At 45.1% G+C, this 22,536-nt stretch overlaps 1 protein-coding gene and 1 long non-coding RNA gene across 21 annotated transcripts in view; one reads left to right on the forward strand and one right to left on the reverse strand.

The window, feature by feature from the left end:
* LOC148683345 (uncharacterized) overlaps positions 1-5,716 on the forward strand; it is a 32,139-nt gene extending 26,423 nt beyond the window's left edge. Inside the window, exon 2 of the long non-coding RNA XR_015947172.1 lies at positions 5,523-5,716. This is a non-coding gene — a long non-coding RNA (uncharacterized LOC148683345). The remainder of the gene's footprint in view (positions 1-5,522) is intronic.
* A 5,582-nt stretch (positions 5,717-11,298) lies between these two features.
* HUWE1 (HECT, UBA and WWE domain containing E3 ubiquitin protein ligase 1) overlaps positions 11,299-22,536 on the reverse strand; it is a 105,373-nt gene continuing 94,135 nt past the window's right edge. For 14 of the 20 annotated variants that reach the window (XM_088658360.1, XM_088658358.1, XM_088658357.1 and 11 more), the window contains 16 exons: positions 22,090-22,202; positions 21,827-21,983; positions 20,652-20,784; positions 20,363-20,565; positions 19,986-20,113; positions 17,350-17,446; positions 17,039-17,194; positions 16,710-16,955; positions 16,325-16,442; positions 15,601-15,741; positions 15,079-15,366; positions 14,862-14,967; positions 13,979-14,096; positions 13,280-13,461; positions 12,638-12,828; positions 11,299-11,826 (listed from right to left, as the gene is read on the reverse strand). In XM_088658360.1, the coding sequence (XP_088514486.1) occupies positions 11,724-11,826; positions 12,638-12,828; positions 13,280-13,461; positions 13,979-14,096; positions 14,862-14,967; positions 15,079-15,366; positions 15,601-15,741; positions 16,325-16,442; positions 16,710-16,955; positions 17,039-17,194; positions 17,350-17,446; positions 19,986-20,113; positions 20,363-20,565; positions 20,652-20,784; positions 21,827-21,983; positions 22,090-22,202 (2,480 nt within the window). In that variant the 3' untranslated portion in view covers positions 11,299-11,723. Of the gene's footprint in view, positions 11,827-11,916; positions 12,069-12,637; positions 12,829-13,279; positions 13,462-13,978; positions 14,097-14,861; positions 14,968-15,078; positions 15,367-15,600; positions 15,742-16,324; positions 16,443-16,709; positions 16,956-17,038; positions 17,195-17,349; positions 17,447-19,985; positions 20,114-20,362; positions 20,566-20,651; positions 20,785-21,826; positions 21,984-22,089; positions 22,203-22,536 lie in introns of those variants that run through there. The other 6 variants (XM_088658363.1, XM_088658362.1, XM_088658361.1 and 3 more) reach the window with 4 other exon arrangements.

Here is a 22,536-nt window from a genome sequence, read left to right on the forward strand (position 1 = left end):
GGATTGTGTAATCCACAGGCCCCACTGAGGCAGGGAGTCAGCACATGAGTTATCTAGGATGGAATGTTTAAGCTCATAAAAGACTCACCTGTGACATCAACTCCATAGAACTCTTGAGAACTGCTTTGAATTCTACCATGCCTTAAGACTCTAGTTCAGTGTTCCTGTCACCTCTCCTGACCCTTGAATGCAGTTCTCTTTCAAAGTTGCTGCTGTTCCAAGCACTGGCTGGAGGTGATGGGAGCTGGAATCCAAGGAACAGAGGAATATGGAAAAAGCCTGCTGGATTTGGCTCATCTAGTCCAAGCAACCTGTTCTCACAGTGGGCAACCAGAAACATACAGTATGGGAAGCGCCAAAACAGGACCCGAGTGTAACAGCACTCTATCCATTTGTGATTCCCAGAAATTTGAATTTAGCAGGGGTTGGAACATGTGGAGGACCACCGGTTTCCCAACTGTGACCTGTATGTCAAAACAGAACTGTTGTGCAATTATGGACAGGGCAGTAGTTTGAAATTAGGAATACTAATTATGTTTTATGGCACTGTTACACTCTAGAATAAGGTGCATTTAAAATAAGGTTCCTCTAAGCCTCGTAAATAAAGCCACAAGTGTTACCAGTCACCTGCAAAAAATGTTTACTAACCTACTGGGAGGCAGGCAGAGGAAGGATGGAGAGCTCTCTCCCTCTTGGATTCATTTATCTCATGTGTGGAAAGTACTGAGTATTCCATCTCTCCTCCGTATGCCGGTTCTCTCACTTTCCTTGAATTCCTAGTTGCTAGTGTTTAATACAGGACTGGGTTAACTACTGCTGTGTAAATACAGTACTGTCAAATTAGCATGCTTTAGTTGTACTTGTTCATTAATGGAATTCTCCTTCTCCCCATATCAGTGTTAGCTGCTAAGGGCAACTTCCAGATGAGTTTGTGGAATGAGTGCTATTTTTCTAGTGGTGCCGGAACTGAGTTCCAGACGGAAAAAAGCTCTGGTGCTACTCATGCATGCAAGTTTTTTCGTGCACCCAGGTGATGTCATCAGATGTTGAAGCTCCTTAGTTTTAGTGGGCAGTTTGTCATGTGGCTGGCTTCTATCACTACCCCCTTTGCTCTGTTTTGCAACTCAGCTGAGGATCATAAACTAGCCATTTTATTTCTGGTGCACAAGTGGGATGTCCCGATTGGTATCTGCAACTCAGCGGTCACTTGCCGCAACCAGGCTGTTGTGTAGGCTGGCTGGGGTGGTGGCTGTGGGAGCCATGAAGCCCAATAAAGGCGGTGAAAACTTGCACTCATTCTGCTCCAGCTTCTTTCTTGGAAAGTAAATGGCTGGTCAAAGCAACCTCCTCACTGGAGCAGGGGCAGTATTTTGATAGAGGTCTTGCACAAGATCATTTTTTAAAAAAAAACAGCTGATATATGTATTGTGACTATCTTTAAGCAACAGGATTTGGGACCTGAAAGTGGGGTAATGTTGAAGGAAAACAGCCAAAGTTAGCTCAGCTGGGCTTAAGCTTTGAGTACTCTGGTGATCTTCATAAAGCTAAATGCAGCTGCTGTACTCTGGTCCTTTATTATACAGTATATGGAACCCATAGATGGGCGGGATTTGATGTTCCTTTGTCCTCCCCTGCCCAAAGCACAATCCTCGTTTCCCTGCACTGTGAAACATGTTTATAATACTGTATCTGCTCTTGTGCAATTCCTGTCAATCTTTTTCTAGGTGTGCATGTATAGATAAGGAAATACCTGTATTCATACCTAGAATGGAATAAATAGTGGAGGATCAGAAAGGATTTATTAAGAGAAAATTCACACAAATTTTTACAGTCACCTGGTTTTAGGGTACTGGTACGATTGAACTTATTTTTTCAGTTGCCAACTCAACACATTCAAAGGGCTCAGGTTTGTGTGTACGTATGTTAAACATTATTTAATAACTAGTATCATGAAGCCCGTTAAAATAACGGGTGATAGAGCAGACCTGTTGCTCTATCAACCTCGGGGACATGCGCAGAGCTGATGAAGCGGCGGGTCTGCGCTCCAAGTCCCAACAGATAGAACTGACCCGATGGGGTAGGAGTTAGGAGAAGGCCTCGCTTTCTTTCCTCCTCCACCGAGGCCAGCAAGCAGCCCTACGAATTCCCTTCCCGGACCTCCTACCTCAGCCCGGCTCGAGCGCCGCAGTGGCCTGCCTGCCTCATTCTCTCTCCCACCGGCGTCGCTCCTCGCGCGGATGAGCCACGCCCTGAGGAGGCCGGGCCCGCCTCTCCCGTCAGGGCCTACAAAGAAGAAGCAGCGCCCGGCGAAGGGGAACGGGCGGTCCTCATGCCCGCCATTAAAAAGCTGCATATCCATCGGCAAACAGGGGCAGGTACATTAAGATGAAGTAATTTAGAAAACAATTTAGATGGAGCAATAGTATTAAAAGCTGAGCTAAAGTCCACAAACAGAACTCGCACATAGGCCCGCAGGGAATCCAGGTGTTGCAGGATGTAGTGCAATGCCATGTTGATTGTGTCATCTACTGACCTATTAGCATTATAATAATATAATTATTAGTTTTTACTGACCTATTTAGAAAGAGCAGCTGGAGTAGGGTTGGGGGGACCACATATAAAATGCCTACTCACATAGCATTTTAATGCTTATTCTCAAAATGCAAGGTCTACACCTTCAAATTCCTGCTCTTAGTCACCGGGGTTTGATATTTTGAGTTAGAAAGTATTATTATTATTATTATTATTATTATTATTACCCCGCTTTTCCCCCAAACTACCACCATGAGGGAAGTCATGTTTCACATGGGCCAGTGAAGTGGGCAAGGCCATCTTTCCCCTCACGCTTCAACTTGCCCTCAGGCCACCCGAAATGTTCAAAAGAGGGGTGCAGGGCCCCGAGTCAACAGCACAGGGTGCTTTCCCTGACAACCATCCCCACAGCTGCCATTCCCGCCACTTGCCCTCCCATGAGCGGGCGAAGCAAGCACCTCCCTTAGCTGCCTGGGGATCTGTCCTCTTGCCCCTTTTAAAGATGGCGTTGGCCCCGTGAAGCGGTTCTCCTCGATGGCGCCTTTGCACCCCGCCGCCCTCAAGAGATGGCTATGAAGGAACTGGCACTCAAAGACTTTGCCCACCCCAACTCTCCTTGCATTTTTGGGAGTACGGGAACGTGCATGAACATGGGGGAAGCGCTGCCCTTCAAATTCCAATATACTTTTGAATTCCAGTGACAAAATAATTGCATTCCTCGGCTGCTTAAGTCTCACGAGGGTGCTCCGTCTAGCCAGATCCGCTTCCACCCTCACGTTGCTTCTGTGGCAAAGGGGAAACGGGACACCGGAGCAAAGATTGCTGAAAGATCTCATGGGATGGAGGATGACGATTCTTCATCATGGACTTCCAAAAGGGCGACAGGAGGACATAGTAGGAAATCATCCTTCTGACCTACACAAACACACACACACCTTCTTTCTACCCTTCACATCCAGCGTGTGAGACTTGTTTAGAACTGGCACTGGATGTTCAGGACAGAGCTGTGCTGGATGCAAACAGTACAATCCTATACATGTCTCCTAAGTAAGTCCAATTCAATTCAATGTGACCCCATGCCAAAGATGCAGGGTTCCATCTTTAAATGTGTTTTATCCCGTTCTGTCACTTCCGCCCCCCCCCCAAAATTCCTGGGTACTCTGCCTCCACAAAAGGGCCACTGGACCAACTTAAGAGCTGCTCAGAGGGGGAAATGCAAACAGATGCAGTCTAGCTGTCTAGCACTAAGCTATAGAACAGGCATCCCCAAACTGCGGCCCTCCAGATGATCCCTAGCTAACAACTCCCATGATCCCTAGCTAACAGGACCAGTGGTCGGGGAAGATGGGAATTGTAGTCCAAAACATCTGGAGGGCCGAAGTTTGGGGATGCCTGCTATAGAACGATAACCCCTACCTCTTCACCCCCTTTCTTCTCCCCAGCCGTAGTATGTCCATGACATTAGTGTCTCATACTGAACATTAAGTTGTGGAAAAGGCTATCAATCGAAAGTGGAGATGCTATATGTATTTTTCCTTATTTGTTTATTTTGTAACACAAATAACCCAGAGATGCATTTTAAATAAAAGTACATTTTACTCATGTAAAAACACCAGGCAGGCCCCACAAATAACCCAGAGATGCATTTTAAATAAAAGGATACATTCTACTCATGTAAAAACACACTGATTTCTGGACCATTCGTGAGCCGGATTGAGAAGGCGATTGGGCCAGATCCGGCCCACAGGCCTTAGGTTGCCTACCCCTGCCTTAGAGGTTGTGAGCACCTCTGGTGGTGCTAAAGATGTGCTTTCCTCTATTACAGCTGATTTTGATGCTGCAGTGTTAGCCTATAACCATAAAGGTACAATATGCCTCTGAGGCAGAGAGAACAAATTCAAGCCATCTATGAAGCTCACACGGTTGCTCCCCCTCCTCAATCAAAGAGGGCTTTGCTATGCTTAGCATGTAGGTGGCTTGGCTATGGGCAAGTCCTTCTCATCCAAGTGGCAAATTACAAGGCTTATTATACACAGGCTTTCTCACTCTCATATATCATAAATGGCTATTTACAGTCACACTCTGATCTGCATCCAAGCATTACTTGTTTTGACCTGAGCTCTACTTAAAGATAATGAATGTTTCTCAATAATGAAGTACTAACTTCCCCAAGAGTTCTCAAAAGCCAGCCTAAGAAAACTAAGCAGGATGTGCCGTGTCTCAGACATCCTTGATAGAATTTGCTTCCCACCCTTCCTGGAAGGAACTCCAGGCAATATACGTAGGATTCTCTAATTTTAACCTCACAACAGACCTGGGTGGTAGGTGGGAGTCAAAAACAGCAATTTGATAAAGGTCACCCTGCAAACAACAGCTAAAAAAAGGATTCGGATCTTGTTAAACACATCAGAATCCACCTATGGAGACACCAAGGCAGCCCCTCCAGATACAGCAATGTCTGAGCATGTCACCAGACACAGGAGAGCAATTAGAGGCATAATGAATAGAGACACCTTCCAAGAGATATGGACCCCTTTTAAAAACCTTGTTAATGACAAATATCGAGACCTTGTTATACAAACAGTTCAATATTTTCAATTGGAGATGTTATATTAAGTAATATGTTTGAACGCTGAATGTGAAAGTTTATGCCTAGAGTCAATGGATAGAACAAACACCGTTAAATGTACTGCTGGATGAGTGCTTAATGGTTTTTGTATTTGTTTAAAAACCAATAGAAATTTGTTGGTTTTTTTTAAAAAGGATGCCCCTCCAGACTATCTCCAGATAGACTGTTAAATCACTGGAGATAAGGATGAACTCAGAGACAACCTCAAAATGCCTCAAAAAGCCATTTTTCTACTGTCTATGCCTAATGGCTTGGATGGGAGTTAGAACAAGCTAGCAAGCATTAAGAGTTGCCATCGTGCCCAAATGCCAGGTAATCACCTTTTAAAGTTAAGAAATAACTGCACTCTCTTTTTTTAAAGCACTTCTGGGACAAGGAACTGTAAGAGACCCCAACCCCACCCCACCTGCTGCAGAAAATCTACCATCTGAACATAATGCCTTCTGTCATTGAGAAAACCAGAAAGGAAACTGATTGTTAGAAGTGTCTAAAGCAGAGTGAAAAGCCCAATTTATGGCTGACAAGAAAGATTAAACAGACAAGACGAACCCCGTATGTGAAAAATCTTTAATCCTTTTTCTGTTTCCTGCCACTAGAGAACTGGAGAAACTGAAAGTAAAGCAATCATTAGCTGTGAGAAAGGGATTTGCTTTTGAGATAAGACACAGTTGCAGCTGTGGAAATATTAAGGGGGATTTAGTTGCTAATAATATCTGGAACATCAAAAGCATCCAGTATGGTTAAGGTACTTTTGGATCTCCCAGTGACTGCTGGTATTGTTCAACAGTTGATGGCTGAACATTTAATAATGGTCAGATCAATGTTTGATGAAGAAAATGAGCCAGAGAGATATGATATGGAAAATGGAAATGGAGAACACTTGGAGAATTCAAACCAAATTGATGGAAAAGTGGCAGGACTGGATCATGAAATAATTAAAATTTTAAAAATGAAAATGACTTCCATACAAGGATTTGGAGAAGGAAAAGATAAAATAAAAAATGGTGAGATGAAGAATTATTTGGATATGGTACTGGTAGCGTTGGGGGGGGGGGGACTTTAGGAAAACTTCAGTCCTGGCCTTCCTTCAGTTCTAGCAGGGAGATAATATTCTGCATATGACCTGGAGCGAATTTTAGAGGATGATGCTATTAAAATTAATGTACTCTTTCTGGAGAAAAAGCAAATGCAAGGTCATAGATGATGGGATTAGGATACTATTGTAAATACAACAGGAAATGAAAATACAACAGGAAATGGAATTGAACATATGGAACTGGACATGACCTAATGTAGGTATAATGAGGGGGGATATGGAATATTGGCCCAATGTGTGATCACAGTGGGGAGACTTTAAGGTGGACATGGACAGAAGAACTTACGGTATTATCATTCAATATGGAGTAATGGTGGAGGGAATTAACAGAGGTAAAGTTTTAAAAAATGGTTGACATTTATCAATAATAACAATTAGGGAACCTATCTTGGACTTTTCATGGGAAAAAGAAAATGAGACACCTTGAATTAAAATAAATATTGTTTAACAGAAAGTGGAGAAGATAGATGTTAGCATGCAATGAACAATCATATTTTTAATGTAACCAGCAGATGGAAAATCAGTTTTCTTTTAGTATCTTTTTGTCTGTCTCCGTCTCCTTTTTTCTTCTTTCTTCAGAGCCCTATGTTTGGGGCCCTTATTAACACCCAGGTATCGTGTACTCAGAGGGGTTGTAGATGGTTGATGGAGGACCCCGTGTGAGAAAAAGGGAAAGGTCAGTCTCCCAGGGCGAGAGGCTGAGAGGATAAAGATCCAGGTGAGAGCCGGGAGGAGCTAGTATCCACTGTGGGTGGTAAGGGCTAAGAATTACTTTTAAAGACTTTGCATTCAACTTATATTTTTTTTGTGGCTGAAATTTTACTGTATTATGGGAATCTCTTAATAATTTTTTCAAAAAGGTTGGGGGGGAGAGACAGTACTGAGAAGGCAGCAGGCCTGGGGGAGTCGGTGAGAAGTGCTAGGCTGGAAGAGTTCAATGTCCATTTTGCTGGATGATTTGGAGGAAGCATCCATTCTGTTATTTATTTACATGATTTTTATCCAACCAACTGGTCTGAGCACATGTCTTGTATGCGGAGAGCCCAGGTTCAATCCCAGCATCTTCAGCTAAATAAGGTAACATGACAGGGAAGGAAGGGCCTGAGGCACTGGAGAGCAGCTGCTGGCAGAGTAGACAGCATGAGGCTATTTGGACTAAAGAAAGTGTCATATGAAGATTGGAAGAGCAAATTGTCCAAGAATGATGGGAAGGAAAACTGAAGCAAGACTACACACTGACAATGGTCAGGGGTAATGGGAGTTGTACTCTGTAGCATCTGACTACCTTTGCTTGGACTAAGAGCAGGAAGAGTATTGCCATGGCTGTCTTTGACTTAGGAGGATTACTGCCCCCGACTAGCAAAACAGCCTCAGAGTAAGCAGGAAAGAGACACCATGGCCAAGGATTGCCAATGGTTTGGGGCCCATTTGGGATTTTGAGAGTGCGATGGGCATCACTCCCTCTTCAGTTGCTTCTTTCCCCCTGCCCCTGGCAGATGGAAAGAAGAGAAAGAGCACGTTCTGGGAGTTCTCACAGGATCTGGGTAAAGGTTGGATCCAGTAGGATTAAAATGTAAAAAGGTAAAGGACCCCTGGATGGTTAAGTCCAGTCCACTCATCTCCGCTTTCAAGCCAAGGAAGCCAGCGTATGTCCGCAAACAGCTTTTCCTGGTCATGCGGCCAGCACAACTAAACTGCTTCTGGCACAACAGGAAGCCATGATGGACGTCAGAGCGCACAGAAATGCTGTTTTCCTTCCCACCACAGCAGTACCTATTTATCTACTTGCACTTTCGAACTGGCTTTCGAACTGGCTAGGTTGGCAGCTGGGATAGAGCAACAGCTCACCCCATTGGGAGGATTCAAACCACCAACCTTCTGATCACCAAGTTCAAGAGGCTCAGTGGTTTAGACCACAGCGCCACCTGCGTCCCACTAGGATTAAAATGGAACCTCCTGAAATAAAGCTTACATTGGTGTACTGCACAGTAAAACAACAACACGCTAATCTTCTGCTAGCCAGCAACAGAAAAACACTGATTCAAGGCATGGATCCTCGTGATTTTTATGTAGGATAACAACAAAACACAATAAATCACAGAATGATGGCTTTGAGGGAGTATCTTGAAAATATTATTTGGGCCAATGACCATCCATTTTTTGTTTCATGTCAGTGGTGGAAAGCAGTGGATCCATTATTTTTACAGTTCAGTCAGTCAGTTTAGATAGACATGTTCTGTTTTTTGGGGGTGAATAATTTTAAGAGGATTCATTTTACTCCATCTGACTCAGGTAAGGATTTATGCACATGAATTCTCTCTCTGGCTCTTCCATTGCCTCTGCCTCTCACCCAATCTGACACCACTCCCCATTTTTCTGTCTCCACTCATCCTTCATTCTTGCTCTATTCCAGTCTTCCTCAACCTCGGCCCTCCAGATGTTTTGAGACTACAATTCCCATCATCCCTGACCATTGGTCCTGCTAGCTAGGGATCATGTGAGTTGTAGGCCAAAAACATCTGGAGGGCAGAGGTTGAGGAAGCCTGCTCTATTCTGTCTCCTTTCATGACATACCACTATCTTGCCCCTGCCTTCTCATCAGTCATGCCATTTCCCTTCCCCTCCTATCCCCCCCCCCCATCATCCACTTTCTGTTCAGTTGCTCAGCTGAGCCTTGAGAAGCACAGAGAGCTAAAAGAGGAAGTGGGAGAGTCACTCTTCCCACTTGCTTTCTTCTGTTATTTTTCGAGGAGGAAACAATAATCCCCATTGCCAACTTATGGCAAAGGGGACAGAGGACAAGAGCATTTCCCCTGCCACTCACAAAACCTAAGGATATAATGGTGCCCATGATGTCTTATAGGCACCATGTTGTTAAGCCCAGCTGTAGCTTCACTACTAGTTAAAAAGTCAGCAAATTAGCTGCTGCCTCCCCAGTGCAGATCTCTAACTTCATTTTGAAAAGTTCAAGCAGATTGCCAAAAAGCGCTCATCTTCCTTTCCTCTGAATGAGTTTTACCTTTCTTAGCTGGGCCTAATGTACAGAAATCTGTACATTAGGCCCAGCTGTTATTGCTGGGGAGACAGAAACTGGACAAACTGTTTCCTCCCTCCTGATCACAAGCATAAAAGTAGTAGCGTCGTTCAATTTTGCCCTAAATGAAGCAGTAGGGGACAGAAAGGAATAGACATGGAGATTTTAAAGAGACTTTCAGAGGACAGAGTGGGCAAGAAGCCATTGCCCCTCACATAAGAAAACCAAGAGGTTTCATCACCATTCTGCTGGCTCATTAACTGCCTCCAAGTGATGTTTCTCCAGGTGGAGTGCTGGGGTTAGTGACCCTCTAGGTGATGTTGGGACCAGCATGGTCAATGGTCACAGGTGATGGGAGATGCAGTTCAACAAGATCTGGAGAGCCAGTTTCCCCATTCCCCATTACTACCAGACCACCCATTTCAAAATCTGGGAGTCTTAATCCTCTACCAAAGCAACAAACAATAGGTAGCAATGCAGTATGTATTAATATTAGGTATTCGGAAATAACAAAACACTCCACTTTGAGATTCAGTGCCCAGAATAAATGATTCAGAAGTTATTCTGGTCTTCCGAGATTGTTCACTGAGTTCACAGAGGAATTTCTGGCAAGGACTCGTGTGGCAGAAGGGATAGAAATAGGATGACAGGAAATTGCATTGTGGGGTGGAGGACAGGGAGCTTGTGTTGGACACTCAAGTCCCAACCTGTTAAATGAGAAGCACTGCCAGCTTCTTAGCATCTTGCCTTTTCAGACATAACCAAGGTATTTTTGCCAAAGTGCTGTGTGGTACAAACCTGGTTAAAGGAAGTGAGGTTTGATAGCTCAGGATGCAAAATGGCATGTTGGCTTAGTGATCTCATAAAATACAAGCATGTCATGCACTGGCTGGACACAGAGGAATGGTGGTGGGATGGCGATGAGTGATCGGAGGGCGAAGCCTGGAAGGAGGAGGTGTCAGAATCTGAAAAGGTAACAGGGTTTAGTGAGCAGGAAGGGTCTGTGTCAGAGAGAAGCCCAGAAACAGAAGGTGAAGCAGGAGAGGAGGGCGTCCAAGAGGCAGATGAGACAGGCTGGTGAAGAAGTCAGGGTATCTCCCCTGCAACAAGCAAGCTACCTACCTCCCTGGTTGCCTAGGACCAGAAGAGCGATGAAGGGAGAGGAGTAGAGACAGGCGCATTGGCATAGTCTCAGATTGTTTGGAAAGGACGAGATTTAGGCAGCTGTGGGAAGGTGCGGATCTTCAGCCTCCATAAGGGGCAATACCTACCAATAATTGTTGTGCTTGTTAGGCCTAGCTCCCCTAAGCAGACCTTGTATCTTCAAATGAAGAGTTAACTTCACATATTCTGTGTGATTTATTGTTGGATACCTCTGACACATAACTAGAGATGCTACCCTACCTTCCCCAAACTGCCAAAATCAAGAGAGCTGCTTCCCTCTCACGTTGAATATACACAGCCCATTTCCAGCAAATAAAATTAGTGGTGAAAACTGGCACAAGAAGCTGCTTTATACCAAGTCAGACCATTAGTCTATCTAGCTCAGTATTGCCTACACTGACTGGCAGACGCTCTCCAGATATTGAGATTGATAACATTCCCAGCCCTACCTGGAGATGCTGGGGATTGAACTGGGGACCTTCTGCATGGAAAGCAGATGCTCTACCACAGTCATAGGTGCTAGAAGCAAGATCTACCCCAGCTTGTCAGAACACTACGCAGACAGGAAACAACCACATGGAGGACCATTATTTGGGGTGGGCATGTTGTCAATAGACTTCCCATCCTACTTGAGTAATCTTTGTCTTGCTAGAATTTCAGTCACAAGTGTTAACCGGCTGTACATGGAGATGCCTGGGATGGAACCTGGAACATTTTGTATGCAAAGCATGCATGTTACCATTCAGCTATTGCCTTACTGGCTCCTTCCTCATCTCCAGAAGATCTTCCCAAAGCCAGGTGAACTCTCCACTCTTACCAAAATGAACACACAGGCACAGTACATTCTTATCAAGAGTGCGCTTTTATTTTTTTATTTTTTTTCCTTTTTTTGGAATTTTTTAAACCTTAGGTTCCCTTCCAGCAGCAAATGGGTGCCAAGGAAAGAGACCAACAAAAGAATCCAAACGCTCCCTCCCGCCGCTTCATCAACACATTCCAAGCACAAATTAAGAAATGCAAACTAAACCAAAAAATATATATATATTTATATATATAATTTGTCTTTTTCTCTCCGGGTTGCACCCCGGCCCCACCTCCGAAGACGGCTGATTGGCTGGGGGTCTCTGGCTCTCTTCAGTAAGGGGGCAGCAGGGCACTCACACACACACACAGGTGGTTGGAAAAGGGGGAGCAGCATCGCTCAGTTCCACTCCCTCCTGTTGCTCCCCAAGTCTGACAGTAGAAAAATATGGCAGCTGGAGTCACCCTTACGCCAGGCCAAAGCCCTCCGAGCACTCCTGGATGGCCAGTAGCAGCATGTGACGCAATTTCTCATAACTCTCATAGGCAGGGAGGTCCAGCTGGTTGAAACTGGAGGAAGAAAGCATCAATGTAAGGGGGTGGGACCAAACAGCTTGATTGCAAAGCCAAATGCCTTTCTTTGTTCAAAATGAGAGCAAAAGACAGTACCTTCACCCTCCCCACACTGGCCAGAAATCTTAATCTGTAGGCCATGCTCACTTTACTGACAAAAACCTACAGATCTACAGCCTGGTCACATGTGACGCAATTTCTCATAACTCTCATAGGCAGAGAGGTCTAGCTGGTTGAAACTGGAGGAAGAAAGCAATGTTTAATTTCAACCAGAGGACAGCCTAATAACCTGTTCTGAAGGTCAAAATTCAGCCCTTGGAAGTGATGAACAATCCTCTGCACATGTGCAGAATGTCTATCCCAAACAATAGTCACCCCATCCAACTCTCCATCTGGGATTTGGATTTGCAAGGCACAAAGTTGGAGTTCTGGCACCTCTTTCTTTAGGACTTGACCACTGACTCATGACTGAAGTTACAGATAGCCTCTGTTTCAGAAACACACTCATTCCCTTTCTCACCTCCCGGCTCACAAAATCACCAACTATGTTTCCAGGTAAAGTAGCAAATACACTGCTGTAGAAAGGAAGCTCCTGTAAAATAGCTAGGCACTTCAGCAGGGTCATGGTATAAGTGTTATGGCGCAAGATGATAACCAGTGAATCCCAGCACTTACAGAAGCTTGGAGGGCCTCTTGGAGTTAGGGTGATTATATGACACACTTCTATTTACATAAAAATATTTCCTGCATAATGGAACACTGGGAGTAGTTTGAACACTAACAGTGGGCTTATCCATTTGCCTCTTACCACGTGTGAGCAGAAGGCAGTCTATCTGTTGAGCGGTCGTCTCTGTGGATCTGAAATTTCTGGATGCCATTCATGCCCTCTAGGGCAGCAAACCCCTGCAAGGGCACCTTGGATGTGCCTGTGACGAATTGCAGGAACTTTGCTCTGTCAGCCTGATCAAAGGAGCGCAGGGCTCGCCAGAACCACTGAATCTGTGCAGAAGGACAAAAGGAGTGGAGACTGGGGTCAGAAATGCTGGCATTTCTGAGAACATGAGAAATTTGCAGGCCTCCAGAAGTGAAGGGCCCAGAAGGACCCACACAAAGAGGAGCCAATAGGGGGAGAGGATAGCAGAAGGGATGGGGGTCACATATTTCCTGCCTTCCAAACAGGAGGTAGCGGTGATATATGCCCAACAGGAGAAGAGCCACCTCATTGTGTGCTTAGCGGCAAACAGAGTTCCAAAATCAAACTTGCAGTCAAACATATCAAGGCTGCAATACTATACAAATTTACCCAAAGTCCCATTGAACTCAACAAACTAAGGAAATTATTAACATGCCAAGAAAAATCAAGTGGATTCCTCTCCATTAGGCCTTGACATTTACACCCTGGAGAACAGAGAGTTGGTGAAAGGTTACTTGCTAGAAAGGAAAGGCTAACCTGGATAGAGTTTGCCTGGTACTTGTGGTACTCTGTGTTGGACTTCAGGTCATCTATGTCAATGGTGGGTAGCCCCGAGATTAGCAGCTCCAGCTCTTGCTCCGTGAAGATGGAGATGAGGCGCTTGGGGATAATCTCATAGAAGCCCTCCAAGAAGGCAGCCAGCTGCTTGCGGATTGCTCCTGCCAGAAGGGAATATAGATTATCACTGGGTGGGGAAGGCAATGGAAGTTCTAAGCAGCCCAAGAAGAGGAAAAACTGTAGCTCAGGAGGGAATAAAATCTAAACACTGAAATGTGCACATTTATGCAAAATTTACAACTTCTCACAGCTGATTGGTAAACGAATTTGCCTCAAGTACAGAGTCCAAATAATGACCACCTTGACCTTAGACTGAATTAGACAACTAAAGTTTTTGTTGTTGCTGTTTGTACACTTTTCCTTAAAAACACAGTTTGGCTTCTTTCTTCAGGCCATTGCTATTTATCTGGTGAAACAGCAACTCTTGGACAGCTCTGGTGTGACACTAGTTCTTTGCTTAGAATTTAGTATGAATTATGAGATAATTTGTATAGGGAGGGAATGTTGATTCAAAAGGTAGACACAAGTCAATAAGTAGAGGGATCCCATCTTCTAGCAGAGATGGGTCTAGATCATCAGGTTCTTTCCACTGTTCTCAGGTGTACTCCCCCAACGTACCTGTCATTCGCATCTGACACACCAGGTGTACATATTCCTTCTTGTTCTCCTCAGTCACAAGGATGTTGGCTCCGTTGGGCTTAAGGTCACGTACTTCACACACACCAAACTCTTGAACCTGTTTGGGTAGGGGAGGAGGAAAGACAGAAGTGTACTCAATAAGTAGAAACTGGATTAACAAGAACATCTCTCTTGGGAAAAGAGAAGGCTTGCCTTGCTCTTCCTGACAAAGACCAGAAGTCAGAATGACTTAATACTGGCCTTGATTCAATCCTTCCTGTTTCACAAATTCTCCCTCAGCCTCAAATTACAATCCAATGGGTGCTTCTCTTAACAAAACACCATAATGTAGTTGCAAGAATCAGATATAGCCCTTGTGTATAGTGAAATATAAACACACAACCAAAACAGAACAGCAGCAGCCATCATTCAGGGGCAACAAAACTCTCTTTGGCAGTTATCACCAGGTAATTACATCCTTACTATTTTGGAACACTGTGTCCGAATGTCATTCTTGTTACAGTGCTTGCCCTCTTGATAATCAATGCCAATGTCTATAGCCTCATTGTTTCTCACACTGTAAACAATTCTAATTTTTAAGATCAAAAGAAATCTAAATTCAAAAGGAAAGGGCTGTACCCACTGCCAGAAAATCCCTGCAAATATACAGTCATCTTCACCTAATATTACACATGGCAGGATGTGTACAACCTCTGGGTGCAGAATTCTACCAATTTCTTGATTTTTATCAATCATCTTCAAAATTGTCCAAATTGAATGGCTGCCCATTCTGTGTGATAGCCCTTTGTCTCTTTAGCTTCAATATCCTTCAACTTCCAAAAGATTTGCCCCAAAATACTTATATGAGAAGGGGACAGGTTACCTCTGTGCTGAAGGTGAGGTCATAGCCCAGTGTGGAGACATCGTTTTCCAGAAGATACACCAGTCCCTGGTAGAAGTGGTAATCCTCACTCTCCATATCTGTGTACCTGTAGGGTCGAAGGAAGCTGGCTGGGTTAGGAACATGTTTTGGGAAAGATAGGAAAGCATTTTAGATGGACTCGTTCAACAAAATCCCTAAAAGCAAAGGCACTACTCACCTGACAGATTTGCCCAAGATATGCTTGTAGAAGGAGCGGGTGAAGTAGCATTCCAGCAACCGGTTATCATACACTGCTTTGGCCACAATGCGCCCTACAAACTTGAAGTAGCTCAGGTGGTTGGGGTTACAGTGGGAGGAAGGATTGATGGTGTAGGTGACTCGATCACCAGGCGATGTGCGGAAGAGCGCATACATGGGGTTAAACATCTCCCGTGAGATGATCATGTACCACTCGCGCAGGAGACCTCCAGCATCCTGACCCTCTTCTCCTTCAAATACTATGTACCTGATAAACAGAAGAGGGTATAATAATTAGGAAATGTCAGAAGTGGAGAATGGCTTTAGGACAAAAAGGCTGGCAGGGACTTATAGGTTCCATCTACAAAATAAGGAAAAATCAACATTTAGACAAAACGTGGGCAAAGGTCCTCAGCAAGGGTAAGAAAGAAAACAGTGCACATAAGAAGACTCTGATTACAGCAGCATGCTAAAAGTTCTAGTAGCTGAAGAAGTTGCTTACAATCTGTTTTTCATTTCCTCGGGCGACTTGCGATGCAATTCCCGGTATGAGTCTTCAAAGACATGATCTCGACGCACATGCACAGCCATGTCTTCTTTCCGCAGCCCCTCATCAAGCCTTTCCAACTCCTGCCGGAAGTACCTTGGAAAGAAGAGTAAGCATGTAGCCATCACCTCTCACATCGGGCAGCCCCCAGGGCTATTACTATTCACAGTTATACTTGCAAAGCACTAACAATGCAAGAGATGACATAGTCTACAGATGTAGATGAAAAGTAGGTGGGTTTGCCATCTCTCCAGCCCTTACAAAGTGGATTCAGAACTGGGGCTGAGAGACACTTTTGACTATACTTAATTTTAGGGGAAGAAGCATATCAAACTGAATAAGACCACCCATCCAGTCACCACTACTTCTGCCCCACACAGATCTTTTTGTCAATAGAGGAGCTGAACAATGCTAAGAAATTAGAAATGTCTGGATAGCCAACCTAGAGGGCATCACAGCCAATAGAAAAGTCAGCACACAAGCCTAGATAGGGGTATAAATAAATAAATAAATAAAAATATATCATTCAAGCAATCTGCCCTAGAGATCAAAAGTGAGACCTCATACTCCTACAGTAATGCATGCTTACAATCAATCTCTGATGTCTCCTTGCTGTTTTTTAAATTATCATTTAAAATGAATAGGAAACGGAATACTAACACCCCACCCTGAAACCTACTTCCGTTTGACATCAAAATCCAGCACACGTATGTAATCCACGAGGACAGCAAAGGGGCCGTCAGCTAAATGGGTGGTGGACTGGCGCAGGATCTGGTTCAGCACAGTGCGGTGTGTTTCTGCAAGATGAGATCAAAAGTGAGGTTTCGGCTGCACGCTCCTTATTGTGTTGTCTTCCAGGTATGCTGCAGAAACCCGTTAATGAAATTCCTCCACAAGTATATTCCCTAATTAGTCACACCTTGATCCACACACCCCTCCCTCAGCAAACCAGCTGCCCCTTCTGAGATAGAGACAGCCGAGAACCCCCCCCCCTTTGAAGCCCTCATGAAAGAATTACTCTTAATACCCTGGACACAGCCAGATATGTCACAGTTTGAACTAACCTGCAAAGCGGAGGAACTTCTGTGTGTCTGGGGGAAGACTGGAGGAAATGTGCATGGAAGAAGGTTCACGGGAGAAAAAGGGGTCAAGGGATGAGGGTGTTGCAGGGGTCAGTGGGGCAGGTGAAAGAGGTGGGGGCTCGTCCTTGATGTGAGCCAGCTGGCTCTCCCGGGTGTCACGCACTTGGGGCTTGCTTTCCCGCTCTGTAGCATGCACCAAAAAGAAGGCCTCCACTGCAGGCTGCAGCACTGTAGGGAGAGAGCAGAAGGTGATGTTCCAAGAGGCAGGGAGGCCTGAAGCAGCCCAACCTTCCAGCAGCCCAGAACCTTACCAAGCACAGCATGTTGGTCATGTGATTCTTCCAGCTCCTTCAGGCACTCGCCCAGCATATCCCATAGTTCATCCAGACTGAGTTGCTCACTTAGCAGAGGCAGATCTGGAGGACGCTCCTCTTTCTCCTTCTCACCCTGCTGGGACCCTTCTGACACTGTAAGAACAAGAGATCAGTCCTTCACACTTTAGCCTTCCCAGTTCCAGGACAGGCAACTCCTTCATACCTGTAGGAGGAGGGCCTATGGCAGGTAAAACAGTCTCTCTACTTCAGAGACAGCCACCCCTCAATTCCAAAAAGCAGATACTAACCAACTGATTGGGTGTCTTGTGTGGTGGGTGACGGCTGATCCACATCCATAGGTGATTCGTCTCTTCGTACAGAACCCTCTGCCTGGTTTGGCTCCGACTGAACAGAAGAGACGCACACATTAGTGAGGGCTGAAGCTTCCCAAGAGCACTTAGGAAACAGGTGCTGGGAGATCAGCCCAATAACTCCCAAAAGGGAGGGAAGAAAATGGACCATCAACAGAACTGTGCATGGTGGCCCTACCACTTTCCCCACCCTTTACAAAGACCAAAAGAGGTTAAACATGCTGCTATACACAAGCTAAAATCTGCAGAGGGAATGAGCCGAATGAGACAGGTACAGGAGAAAAAGGGGAGCGGGGGGGGGGGGGAAGCTAGCAGAAAGCATGACATGCGTGAATCTGAAGGTGGAGCACTTACAGCCAGAAGCAATGGTGAAGTGCATGCACCAGAGTGGGGAAAGTTCTTGGAAAGCAAAGAACAGGTGTGTAGAAAAGAGGAAAGTTGTCATCAGGGACCTTCCTGCAGGGATAACCTCATATTTACTAAGGCCCACATGCCAGGGGCAAAGGCAGCCCACATCTCTCTAAAGAAACTGGACAGGACTGGGGCCTCTAAGATGCAACAATCTGGAGAGACGTAGGCTCAAGGATTGTACACACATTACTGTATTGCCACATCCACCCCACAATAGTTGTGCTTGAAAAGTACACTAACGTGATTCAGTTGTATCACTTGTGCTTGCAAACAAGCTTGTTTCTCGTTGACCTCTAATGCACTCCCTCTACCTACTGCAACGCAGAAGTAAATGCAGCAGTTACTTTTTACTGTTTAGCTACTTCTCATAGGAAAGTAATGTGTGTACAAGCCCTAAGAATTTGGGCTTCAAGCCATGCTGTGTGGTTGCTGTGCTGGTCCTGCCCCAGGGCCACATGGACAGTGGAACGGACATGCTGGATCTAACAAGTGGAAGTGAGCTCTTAGAGCTACCATGGCTGTCAGCTCACTCATAGCCATGTCAAGCTGGCTTTCCAATTTGAGTGGCTTTGAGCCAGGAGAAGAGAATAAGGCTGAAGGGCAGAGGGAGGCAGACCAGAACTATAGATCATATGTTCAGTCCACAACTTGTACAGCTTTGGACTAGCTCCCTTGTTGATTGTGCTTTTTGAAACTTTTTGAAACTTCCACAGAAGTCCAAAAGATTTACTATTAATCACAGAACATCTGAAGCACTAAGCACAGCTGAGACCACAGCGGAGTGTCTTTTTCTTCACTAATAATATTTGCTGCCGCCACTGCCACAATGCCCACCTTTAAAAATGTCAAAATTCCAACAACTTAAGCAATCATAATGCTAAACTTCACAAAACTGATTTGGTCGGTAGGCAATGGAAGGTTATTTCTTACAGGCAGCATTTTGCTTTTCAACTGAAGAATCCAGGGTGGCTCACCAATGCTAAATATCTGCCACTGTAGAGATGGCTAGCTTGCTCTCAGCTTTTAATGCCCAGCTTTTCAACCAACAATCCTAGCCAAACAGTGTATGAAAAAGGCAGCTGAAACCAGAAAAACAATCCCTACCCTGCTTACACAGCTGCAGAGCCTTCCATTTATTCCTTCTGTAACTGGTCAGGCCTTGGCTTTCCATTAGTAAGGAAGGGGAGATGCATAAAGGAATTCCCCACCCCAAACTCAGCAGCAGAGTTAGTCATGTATCCACCATGGAAGTGGACAATCTTTCAAAATGGGGAAGGCATCTTGAAGCTGCAGAGGATTCTTCACCCAGCTCATTGTCTCCTACCACAAACCCCTTCTCCCCCCCCCCATTCAACCTGTCTTCAGCAGATAACCCAAAATCGTATGAAGAGGAAGCAAATAAGGTTAGAGCTATTTGGCATAGAGGTGTCCGAGGCATACAGAAGCTAAACACATGTTTAAGTGTTGGAAGAGTAACTAAAATAATAGAAAACAAAAGGGGTGTACGTAGGAGTGAAAAGTCCAAAGACCACAATTTGTTAAAAGGTACTATGCAAATACCCAACTCAGATTTTTCAAATCAATAAGCAAACTTCATAAAAGGTAACTACCATCAGAGCCCATGGAGGTATATTGAGGTTGTTGGGAGAACAGCCAAGGAGTATGCATAAACCAGGTACAAAGAAGGAAGACTTCTTTTGTCTTCAGCATTTCTTACACTTCAGCTGTAACCAGCCGTTTTCTCATCCCTCTACCCAATACATAGAACCAGTGCTTTTTTTTCTGGGGGGGGCAATGCAGAACTTTATTTTTCCTGATTTGAACTATAAAATGGTGATTTTCTTTAGTCAAAATGAGAGTACCCCTAAACATTTTTTTCTTAGAAAAAAAGCACTGCACAGAACCCAGAATCCAAATCACAAACTGTCCTCACAATCTCTTCTTCAGAGTGCTCTGAAGAACAGCTTTTTATGATCAAGAGCCAACAGCAGCAAGGAGCTGAAGCTTCTTCCTTCCCTGAGCAAAGAGGCTCCTCTGATGACAAACCAGTTGGCATAAAAAGGGAGGAGAAAAAGATGGAGAAAGGAATGTAAAATAATGAAAAAGGGTAGTTCAAATAAACAAAATGAGTGGCCTACAAGCGCCACAGGCACCATGCTAACCGTTGTTGCTTGCTGCTGCCTCCGGGCCCTCTGACCCTCACGTACCATTTGTATAATGGCGTCAGCCTCAGCCTCCAGCTGCCGAACAGCGGCCTGGATGCTGCTAACTGAGCCCAGACCGGAAGTACCTGCAAAAAGAGGGGAAGGGAGAGAAAAAGGAGAATTAAGGCTGGCCCCTACAGCTGAGCCTATAAGATTTAATTCCCTACTCAAGCTTTGAACTGACCCCCAAAAACTGCAGTGGCCTATGGGCCTCTCAGGTCTTCTATAGGTAAAGTATGACTGGTCTGAACCAGTATCAGGAGATCTCCCACCCATGCTCTAGCATCTACAAACAGGTCTTGTGCAGACAGAGCTTGCTCTCCTGCCTAACATACCTAGCCTGCCTGTCTGTTTTGCCTTTTTGTTGGCACGGCGTGTGTCATCCCGTAGCTGGATGATGACCTGCAACACTCTTAGGAAAAACTTCTGTGTGGAGGTCTTAGAAGTCAGCATGGACATTGAGGGTAGCTGGAGCTCGCGACCACCCAGAGGGCGCTTCTGTGATGCCACAATCACCACATTCTCAGCAATGTCAAACCTAACAATTGAGGAAAAAGGTGGGGAAGAAAGTCAGATAAGGCCACTCAAAAGACAAAGAGAAAGGCCAACTTGAAGGAGACTCACCTGCTCTGCATCTTGCCTTTCAATTTGGTGGTCTGAGGCTGTTCTTCAGGGAGCCCGTCTGGTGACAGGGACTCACACTGGGCTCGACGCTGCTGCTCCAAGTTGTATTCTCGCAGCTCCGCCAAGAGAGTACCTGGAAAGGGAGAGTTGAGGGTTGAGAATTAGTGAGTACTATATAAGAAAATCTATTCCACCTCTCCACTATAAAACTATACCCAACATGACAAACAATATCAAAACACATGATGGTAAAACCATTAAAATCCAGAAAAAAAGATTATGCGTCCAAAATTTAAAACTGTCAACATAAAACCTGAGGCAATAAAAATCCCTGCCAAAAAGGAATTGTGTTCACTAGGAAGTAGAAATTAAAAGGGCCAGTTGAATGTCCCAGTGAGAGAGCATTCCACTACTGGGCTCTCACACATCCCAGCCAACCTAGAATAAGCCCACACTGTGACACAGAGGAAAGATCGTAGATGGTATGAATGGTCCTGGATGTGAGCCATTTAGGGCCTGATGCCAAGTTGGTTGGCATTTTGAATTGCACCCACGAACTTACTGGTAACCAGTGCAACTGTTCTAAAATAGGTAACATGCTTACATAGTTGTGTTCCTGTGAGCACCCTATAGCTGCTGTATTCTGGATCTACATGGGTGGCCATGTAAGAGTGCAATTTAGGGCCCAGATTCAACTTATCTGATGCACTAGTGGAAGTCAGTTCAAGAGCTTCTACTAGTACAAGGGGGATTCCCCTGCCACGCTTGCTACCTTGTTCAGAAGTGACTGAAATCCCACATCTGGTTGAATCACCCTGCCCTACCACCAGAAGCAGTTCTGTTATGCTATGGTGTGACTTTCTAGCACAGACAGTTCCAAAAGATACTATAGCTCATTCAAACCTGACAGCAAGGAAAAGAGTCTTATGAGTTATATCCTCTGTGAGGAGGTGTGCCTTTAAATGTTACCCACACTTGCACATGGAAATCCCCAGACTAGCACACTGATACATGAGAAAAGTACTAAAGCTCATCGTTTCTATGAGCTACTGGCTAACATTCCTAGCTTCACATTTCTAACTATTCACTGTGGTACTCGGTGATTGAGGCAGGGCAGGACCATTAACCATGCCAGCTCCTCATACTGGCACTTCTCCAGTCTCATCTCTCCTTACCTATCTGCTTGCAAAGAGTGTAGCCTAGTTGCCGGGCCCCATTAAGCAGAAGCTTGAGCACAGTGTCACGCGTGGCTGAGTCACCCCGTGACAGTTGCAAAAGAACGTTGGCAGCATCTTCTAGACCTTCTTCAGAGCAGGAGTGAGATGTCAGCACCTAGAATGGAAGATGAGAAAGTCACTGTGCAGCTGACACCTCAAAATGTTAACCCCTTCCTCTTCCCTCCCCATATTGTGTGTTGGCCACACCCACCACAACTCACCTCCACAGACAGCTGTAGCTGGTTCTCCGTTAGGCCTGAGGCAGCCATTTTGCTGTCAGTTCCACCTCCCCCTTCGCCTACCTTGGCTGGCGATTTGCTGTTTTTCGTGATAGCTGCAGAGAACAAGATACAAGCTAGAACCAACTTGGGATTTGACAATTAACCAGTGAGAGAATGACCAAACCAACCACCAGCTATTTTTTTGAAGTCCTGTTCTCCTTTGAGCACTTGCCTACCATCTACCTCCATCCCTACACAGAAGTCACTCAGAGACACCCTCTCTCTATCAGGCTTCTATTGGGAGGCAATATCCTCCTTCATCAGGGCTGTGTGCATATATGTGGTAAGTTTGCAAATACCAAGGTGGCAGTGGAAGGTACAGTGTACAGAATCATTCCTGCCTGTCCCCACAGGAGGAGGACATGTCGTGGTGGCAGGTGACTCCCT

Source organism: Zootoca vivipara, chromosome 15 (genome assembly GCF_965207765.1).
Source record: "Zootoca vivipara chromosome 15, rZooViv2.hap1.1, whole genome shotgun sequence".
Classification (NCBI taxonomy): Eukaryota; Metazoa; Chordata; class Lepidosauria; order Squamata; family Lacertidae; genus Zootoca; species Zootoca vivipara.